The sequence below is a fragment of the Temnothorax curvispinosus genome, unplaced genomic scaffold, assembly GCF_003070985.1.
Source record: "Temnothorax curvispinosus isolate PA1 unplaced genomic scaffold, ASM307098v1 QBEX01016459.1, whole genome shotgun sequence".
Taxonomy (NCBI): domain Eukaryota; kingdom Metazoa; phylum Arthropoda; class Insecta; order Hymenoptera; family Formicidae; genus Temnothorax; species Temnothorax curvispinosus.
In genome coordinates this window covers 1-9,868 of record NW_020226239.1, presented here as the reverse complement: position 1 = coordinate 9,868, position 9,868 = coordinate 1, and the positions used below count along the sequence as shown (strand labels likewise).

At 32.7% G+C, this 9,868-nt stretch overlaps 1 protein-coding gene across 1 annotated transcript; it reads left to right on the top strand.

Annotated features, from left to right (window-relative positions):
• The first annotated feature begins 221 nt into the window (after positions 1 to 221).
• On the top strand, positions 222 to 2,066 carry LOC112466663. The gene has a single exon (XM_025034887.1). The coding sequence runs from the start codon at positions 222 to 224 to the stop codon at positions 2,064 to 2,066; it is 1,845 nt and encodes a 614-aa protein (XP_024890655.1).
• The last annotated feature ends 7,802 nt before the right edge of the window (positions 2,067 to 9,868 follow it).

The window sequence follows — 9,868 nt, the reverse complement described above, 5'->3', positions numbered from 1 at the left end:
TTTTTTACAATATCTTTACAGAAAGTTCGACCTCCATGCCTAGACAGGGTCTCGCTAATGCCGTCCTGGCGTGAAATTGGTCACTTTCGCCCCTCTCTACAGGCATGGAAAGTCGAACTTTCCGTGGAGGTGTTGTGAAAAAATATTTTTTTAAATATCATTTACTTTATGATTTTTACATATAATATTTTATTTTATTTATTCTTTATTTAGATATAAAAATGGCACAAAATTATAAAAAGACTGAATACCGGAAATGGTCTAAGGAAAGCATGGCTGCAGCAATGGAAGATGTTATGAAGGGAATGGGCTGCACAGAAGCTGCTGAAATCCATGAGGTTCCTCTTTCTACTCTAAAATATAGGATAAAAAAAGCTGAAAAGGAAGGTCTGTTTTTTGCCCAGAAAAAAAGAAACTGCTGGTCTAAGGAAAAAATGGCTGCAGCAATCGAAGATGTTATGAAGGGAATGGGCTGCACAGAAGCTGCTGAAACCCATGAGGTTCCTCTTTCTACTCTAAAATATAGGATAAAAAATGCTGAAAGGGAAGGTCTGTCTCCTCCCCAGAAAAAGAGGAACTGCTGGTCTGAGGAAAGCATGGCTGCAGCAATCGAAGATGTTAATAAGGGGAAAATGAACATACCAAAAGCTGCTGCTTTCTATAAGGTTCCTTATGGTACTTTGTACGATAAAATAAAAGAAGCTGAAAGGGAAGGTCTGTCCCCTTTAGAAGCTGCCTCGAAAAAGTTACGTAGTACAACTTTCTTAGAGGCTCAGGAAGAGGAACTTGTGCAACACATATTACTTTTTAAAAAAAGTTTATTTGGCCTCACTTCAACAGATATACAGAAACTCATATTTGAATTTGCTGAAAAAAACAACATTCTACATATGTTCAACAAGGAAAAGGAAAAAGCAGGGCGACAGTGGCTCTACAGTTTCCTCAGCAGGCATAAGCAATTATCGCAAAAGAATTTTGAAGAAACTTCTCCTGCAAGCGCGAAGGGCTTTAAACGTACAGCAGTTCAATTTCAATCATTTTTTGATTTATTAGAGTCTCTTTATAATAAATACCACTTTTCATGTAATGAAATTTATATTGTCAATGAAACGGGCATTATAATAGTGCCAAACAAATCGTCAAAAGTACTAGCTCTGCGTAGAGGAAAGCAAGACTCTTTATCTTCCAGTGAAGAAGTTCTCGTTACTGCTGAGACATGTATGAATGCTGCTGGTGATTATATGCCCACAATGTTTATTTTCCCTAGAAAAAAAGTAGACCTTGATTTGATAAGTAATGCTCCTCGCGACTCATTTGCCGTCTATCATGAGAGTGGATTGATTCAGAAAGTCAGTTTTATTGCTTGGTTCAAGAAATTCATTGAGTTTTCTTGTCCCCAACCTAAAAAGCCGGTGCTTTTGCTTCTAGATGGACACGCTTCTCATACCAAAAGTGTGAAGTTTATCAAACTTGCACAAGAAAACAACGTCATTATCTTGTCTTTCCCTCCGCATTGCATACATTGGTTGCAGCCACTTGACGTATCATTCATACCTGCTTTGATGACATATTATAAAGAAGAGGTGCAAGAATGGCTAACTGATCACCCAGGACAACATGTAACAATATGTAAAGTGGCGGAACTATACGGAAAAGCTTTTTTTAGAGCAGCGGAAAGACAAACTGCTATAGATGGTTTTAAAAAGTCGGGAATATACCCATTGAATAAAAACGTGTTGGCTGATCTTAATGTTCCATCAAAAACCACTGAAAAACCTATGCAGCAGGAAATCCAAGATGATGAGACCCAATCTGTGATATCTGGAAATAATAAAATCCACCCGTCAACATCTACAATGTCCTCGATCCCTATCCCTTCCCAAGAAGAAACAAATATTCAGAAGAGAAACAAGGAAAAAGAAAAAACTGCCAACCTGACTTCGTCTCCCTACAAAAAGCAGAAAATGGAATTTGCCACTCGGAAAAGGAAGTTAGAAATAGAATCTCCTAAAGTTAAAAAATTAAATAAGAAAAAAAAGCAGAAAGACAGCTCATCCTCAGATTAGGAAGAAGCTGAAGCCTGTATCTCTTGCAATAATTTATCAACAATAATCGAGCGCTGGATACAGTGTATTAAATGCAAGGGTGGGCCTATGAGTCCGGCAACAATGTAGAGCAAGAGGATATCTTTGTTTGTAATTCTTGTTTGTAAAGTTCATTTTTTTATTGTACACTGAGAAAAAAATTTCTGCCTTTTAGTAAATATTAGTTTGCAAACAACTTTGATTCTATTTACTAAAATAAAGAAAAGTTTTTTTTTTTATTAGCATATGTGTTTTTCTTAGCATTCACTAAAAAAAGTGCAGAAAAATTTTTTTTCATTGTCAGTGTAATTTGACTAATAGCAAATTCGGACACTTGCACTAGTGCACACTGAGTGCGCACTTGTTTATAATCTATTCTTATATTTAAAGTCGCTTAAATACACATTTACAAATTTTTTAGCCAATAAAACAATCTGTAATATCTGTATGGATGCTGTACAAATCATTTTATAGACTAAAAGTATAATATAATAATTGATTATAAGAACAAGCCTTAGTGCGCACTCACAATCAGTGTGCACTAGTGCAAGCGCCCAAATTCGCTATAAGATAAAACTAAACTTCGTAATTGTACTTTGTAATTGTGACTTCGGTGTTTCACATGTTTTCAACCGATTTTACTCTACCGGTGGATCAAAACCGGATATTTTAATGTCTTCAAAAAATCCTGTTATTCTTGTTAATTAAATCTTTTTTCACATAACGAGCCTTGTTTTCTCGTAGTTCGAGGTTCACTAAAGACTACTAACGGCTTAGCAAAATCTTTTTGCCCTCTGATTTCTTGTAGAAAAACAAATCCAAAAAACCACCCGGTTTTGCTCCACTTTTAGGTATAAGATTTAAATAGCCATCTAGCCTGCCTGTGTTTTTTATTTGCTAAAAATTCACGACAACTTCGAATATTCTTTCGATCGTATTATGCATATTAGGAAATTAATAATTCCGTTTTATTAGTGCTTCTATTTCTTTTTTCAAGTATGTTTGAGTGTATTTTTTTCATATGTTTTATATTTTGAAGACAATAGCGATATTTATATGTCGCAGGCAATTATGCGTGACGCCATTTATACGATAAAAAGTGTCGCTTGTTCGAAATTTTGGAACAATTCAGATTGGATTGTACAGTTATTGGTAATACACACAAGCGTTATACGAGTTGCATGCGTTCTTTTAAATCTTCTCTGATTATCTAAATCCATAGCATTTTTAACCGCAAAGTGATTATTTTCGCGACCACGCCGTGCTATCAGAAATTGCAAACATTTCAGCGCTACTAATTGTATATTGCCATTGTCTTCTCTAAATAGTAATCCGCCTCTTATAACGTAACCGTCGCGTTGTTCTTTGTCCGCTAGCGAATGAGTAATTTATAAGTTCGCATCCTCTCGTTGAACATTCTTTCTTTTAACTCATCTGTTAATATATTACACAGCAGTGGACATCAGTGAATAAACGCATCAACATGTATATTTTTACCTGATATATTTACTATAAAATATATATAATCGAATTTTTCAAGTAGCAAAGCCCATCTAACACGCAGATCTTTCTTATTCATTGTCAACGAAAACACATGGCAATTAGTAACAATTTTAAAGATAATTTTTAAATAAATTCTAAATTTTCGTAGCTATTATTATATTATTGCGAAAGTTTCGCATAGTAATGTATACCTGATGTTGCGCATATAGTCGTCGAGGCATCCCCATGTGTAACTCCGTTTCATTTTCTGTTTATACAATTTCAATACCGGCTTAGTACTTAACGAAAATTTTAATTGATCAAAAGCTTCTGTTTCTTTTGCACCAAACTCAAATTTTGTATCTGTTTTTAGTAAATTACTCAGAGAATTAATTTTTAATAAAAAATTTTTAATAAATTTGCGAAAGTATTCAATTAAACCCCAAAAAACTTTGCACTTGCTTCACGTTTTCCGGCTGCGGAAATTTCATTACGGCTTTGATTTTACTCTCACTAGACATCACAAACGCGCGCTATTTAGCTTTAATATAATATTTTACTGCAATGTTACTATTACACTATTAACCATATAACTGTCCAAATATGCCATGACAGCCGCTCATGAAGTAAGTGCAACGAGAAAACCAATCGGCATCGCGGAAAAACGACAATAATACTTCGATATATTCGAGTATCGATGACATGTCTTTTTTAGAAGAGAAGAAGAAAAGGATATCAAGGATTCAATATCATCGGTATAATCGGTAATTTAAATATATCAGTATGAATAAGTTCGGTATTAAAGTGTATATTTAATGCGAGTAAATTTTGTATAAAAAACTGTTATAAAACAATGTAAAATATACTTATAAAAAATTATATATTTAATATTATTATATACAGTAGGCCCCCATATATATGTGTTATAACACGGATTCACATGTATAACACGATAGAAAAATTTTAATATATTTGCTTATTTTAAAGTAAAATTAAAAATATATGTTACTGGTACATTTTTAATATTTATTTTACATTTTTTATAACAAACTTTTATATTTTTTTTATAAATATGTGCTTCCATATGCATATATAATCTATATATGTAAAGATACCTGAATGATAGCGATAACATTCTTGTGAAATTTTAAGTGTATTTAATGAAGAAAATAAAGTACACACAAGAGAAGATGTTAATTGGCCAACAGACGAACGAGAACTCTGCTTGGTCGTGATTAGTTCGCCGATCACATTCGAGGTATCACTAAATCGTTTAGCAGGTTACTCGAATGGAAAAGCGTTTATTGTTTGTCAACTGTTTTTATTTGGTTAATGTTTAGAAACGCCGATGCCTCGCTCGATCTGTCTTATCTTAATATTTTGCGATTGTAATATTTCATTTTTACAATAATATTTCTATACTCAATTGTCTTGACCATAGAATCTGAATATAGCTTTTGGTATTGTCACAAAGTTCTTAAGAGAATCAAAATTGTTCTTAACCGCGGTTTTATATAATGCACGAAAAGTTGTGCATTAACTTTCGGGCAGATCATGCGTTTTCTATTTCCAACTTTGACTATTTTTCTGTTGGCAGAAACTTGCGCTCGTCGTAGTGCAACAGAATTGTGGAAGATATGTGTATGCATTTACATATAACAGAATAGTGCAAGAAATGCGGCAGATGCTTGCGCAAATCGCAGTGCAACATAATCGCGCCAGATTTGTAGCATCGCCTACTGCTACCCATACAGCATAGCACAAAATATTTAAAAAAATTTTTTTTAGGAAGATTAAAATAATTTACAAAAATATTTTTTATATTTATAGCACCGCAGTGGTGTTGGGTAAGCCTTACGTTGCATTGCTGGCGAAGATATTGTCGCGAATGTCATGATTTTGCTTCGCCGAAGGCTTGCTTTTGCTTATATTAAATCTCAACTGAAATTTACTTACGAGTTAGTTTTACCATTATGCGCCGCCTAGCGGCATCGTTGCAAACTAGCACACTCAGAGAAAAAATTTGTACCAGCAACTAGAATTTTTTTTGTTAAAACGACTAGAAATTTGTGGATAAATAGCGCCTCAACTATGTATAATATAGTTGTAATAACAACAATAAATAAATTATTTAAACTACAAGAAAGTAATGGCATTAACGAAAAACATATTGTGTATGCAAAAAGTATGTTGTAGTAACATGAATTATTCATTTTAGTGATATCAACATAATTTTTAGAGTTGTCTAATAAAGAATAATTTTTTATTTGTTAAACTAAAAGACAAAAGTAAACATTAAGTGAAAAATCACTACATAAAAAATAAGATTTTTAACGTAAAAAAGAATTATTGTATAATTAATATACCTAGGCGACTAGCGCCTGAAAATATCTGCTTTGGTCCCGTAGGGGGTCTCCTTATATACAGGTCGGTGCGGAATTTTGAACTCGAGAGAATGTACGGGCAATGCGACGCCTAGCGGCGTCGATGCAAACTGCCGACTTTACAGTTACCGCGCGGGCGAGTATTACTGGTTACTGGTGGCGTGAGCCGCCACATATATCATACATATTTATAATCCAAAATCGATTAATATATATCCCTTACAAAAAAGTATTACTGACTAAATACTTAAAATCTCAGTGATTTAATACTGTCAATATTTATTTGGGAAATACTGGGAAAATACTGGTAGTGATAAATATTATAGGTAGTGATTAATACTACACAGAACTACTGGTGCTTAGTATTGAATTACTCACCAATATTTCGATTTCCGATATTTACCCGGCATAAAAAAAAATTATTTTTTTTCGAAATTTTATTACTATTTTATAACTAAATTTGTTTCTTAAGATGCAGTTTATAATTATAAATATTTTCTCGTATTTAAAAAACACTTACCTTGGTGGGATCGAACTCGGGACCTCTGGATCGTGAGCCAACTGCCTTACGTGGTAGACTACTTCTTAATTTGATGTAAGTGTTATATATAGTCTATATGTATCATAACCAGCGCAAATATATAATTTTTCAAAAATCATCTTAAGAAACAAATTCAGTTTAAAAAGAGTAATAAAATTTTGAATTGAATATTAAAATGATATCCTCAGTACTATTTCAAAACTTGTACACTTTTATCACGACGAATTAGTACAGACCTTCATATAAAATGTATTTGTGCCTTACTTTTATCTCTTTTCCTTAATATTATCAGGAATTACCCATTATAATGTTTCTATACAAATTGTAGTACTGGTCAGTGATTAATTTTACATGGAATATTCAGTTCAGTACTTGAGTATTAATATTAAAATACTGGCCAGTTATTTATTACACATGGAATCCTTGGTTCAGTACTTCAGTACTAACATTGAAATACTCATCAGTAATTCAACACAAGTATTTATTACACAAGTATTTTTCACCTAGTATTAAATGCTTTCTCATCAGAAATTTAATACTAAGTATTCAATACTCGTCCTGTATTAAATACTACTTTCATAAATTACTGACCAGTAATAAAATACTATGCAATACTTGGATCACAGTGATTCAAGTACTAATAAATACTTAATTTTAGTATTATTAATACACAAAATAAGTATTTATTACTAACCAGCTAGTAATACTTTTTTGTAAGGGATGTGGGTGAACACACCCTGACTGGCGAATCTTAGAAAGATCGCTGAAAAAACCCTGCTGAGCGACCTTAGTTATAGGAATCGATGTTGAATTTTAAACACGCAAAAGTATACTGGCGATGCACCGCGTAGCGGGCGCGAGCCAAACTCTATCGCCGCGCGAGTCCGCGGCGTCCGCGCTGCCGCCCGCACCGGCTTCTGGAAGTATGCTACACAACAAAAAAATATTTGTCTAAACAATAAGTCAAGGAATTGTCTAAACTTGAAAAATGTTATTGTCATATCTTGTTTTATGGAGTCTATATAACTATAATAATTATAGTTGAGGCGCTATTTAACTATCAACTAATAGTTGACAAATATTGTTTCTGTGACTATATATATTTTTATAGTATTCAGTATTATTTAGTTCCTATTACTTTGGAAAACTAGTTACAAGTAGTTAAACTGCAGAGTTGCCAAAAAAATAGTTGCCACAACTACTTAGATTTCTCTCAGTGCACATATAGCAGAATTCAACAAGAATTACGACAGATGCTTGCGTAAGAAGTAGAGCAGCAGAAATACAAATGATTTTGGCAGAATATATACCGTACATCTGATTTATTAATCAAACATTTTTCGAAATTTGTAACGCCAAAATAGACCGTATAGGCGTATAGCCTACATCTTACAGCACGAAGCTATCACAATCTCCAGTTAACCTACAATAATTATTTCTATAAATATTTATAACATAAATTAAAAACAACTTTAATAATATTGATGATAATTATTTACACTTTATTTCAAAATATTTATTATAATCTTTTAGATACTTTTATTTTCCGGACATTATAATATTTACAAAATATTCAACGTATATATTTTCAAAATATTTAAATCTTTTTTATAAATATTTTAAAAATATTTTATAAATATTTTGTGCTGTCTGGGAGTTTAGCGCGCTCGGCTGTTCTTTTTCTGACGGGCAGATGCTTGCACGCTTTTTTCGCATTTTTGTCATTCGGATCTGTACGGCAAAAACAACAATTTAAGCGACATTATACACTTGTAAAATTTTGCTGCAAATATGTTTCAAGAGTCTAGCACACTCGACTGCTCTTTTTTTCACGGGCAGATGCTTGCACGTTCTTTTCGCGTTTCTGCCGGTCGGATTTGTACGGCAAAAACAACAATTTAAGCGACATACACTTGTGAAATTCTGCTGCAAATATGTTTCAAGCGTCTAGCACACTCGACTGCTCTTTTTCTCACGGGTAGATGCTTGCACGTTCTTTTCACGTTTCTGCCGGTCGAATCTGTACTCAAAACTCTGCTGCAAAAAGCAGTCAAGTGTGCGTGAAGAGTCTAACGCGATTTGCTGTTATTTTTCTGTTGGGCAGATACTTCCATATTGTTTTCACATTTCTGCTGCATGTTTACTTTTAACAAATAGTAGAAAATTTCACAGTAGCTTCTTACAGCAGACTACTGCAATAGTACATGTAAGTACTCGTTAAACACAGATATTATGCACTTCTGTCGCAATTTTTGACTGTTTTCTTACGCACTTCTTCGGGACGTATCTGAACTATCAGACTGTGTTACCAGGGTATGTTAAAAGAAACCACGCGAGTAATGTAGGATTAAAAAACCACATGCCATTACTACAATATAATGTATAAACTATAATATTTTATGTATATGGTTTTATAATAAAATATGTTGCCATATATTATACATTTTATCACAGTAATAATATAAATGTAAAAGAGAGACGGAATCGTACTAACAATAATTGTACTAACAATTATCGTATCCTGCAAATTTAATGATATAAAACACGATATTGGCTATTTATTCGAACAAGAACAAGATTCGTACGAATATAAAAGACTAAGACAGAATTGTTTCGTTTATGTGAAAAATGTATTTAAAAAATCGCGCGTTACATAATTGTTTCGTTTGTATGAGAAATGTATAATATTTAAGATACCGCGCATTATATAACGTATCGCTGCAATATAACGTATAAAATATAATATTATGTATATATAGTTTTATAATAAAATATTTACTGACATTTATTGATGAAAGCTCAGTAAATTTCATTGAAATGGTATTTTTTTAAAAATAGTACAAAAGGATGTCGATAATAAACTAGATAAACGCAGAGGAGTACTAAAGTTTAACATTGATTCATTTGATTCTGAAAGGGCATGCGTAAAAATTTCAAAGCTATCTATATTATTTATGTACAAAAATTAAAATTTATACAACATGCAATATGTATATATATTATACGCTTTGAAAATTTGACATTTGCTCTTTTAAAACTGCACTACTTAACTATAAGTACTTATAATCTTGGAGTAATAAGTATTGAAAAGCAAGAGAGAAACGTTATTATTGCTCGTTTTATCTTACTTTTCATTAAGCAATCGCAAAAGTAGAACATAAAAAATAGTTATTTGATGTATATCTGTGGCTTCGTATAAAAAGGGAACGCATAAAAAACTAAAGATTTCAAACAACTAAATCTTTTCTTCGCGCTCGTAAATTCTATCCAGTTTGTATCGCTCTAAGAAACGGTATGCAACACATCAGCATCCGCATATTAATAACCGCGTTAATTAAATGCACGCGAGTAGAAAGCTTTAAACACGTCGGTACGCC

Excerpts from the sequence above, each read along its gene's own strand:
- LOC112466663 (XM_025034887.1), top strand. The coding sequence starts at position 222 with ATGGCACAAAATTATAAAAAGACTGAATACCGGAAATGGTCTAAGGAA.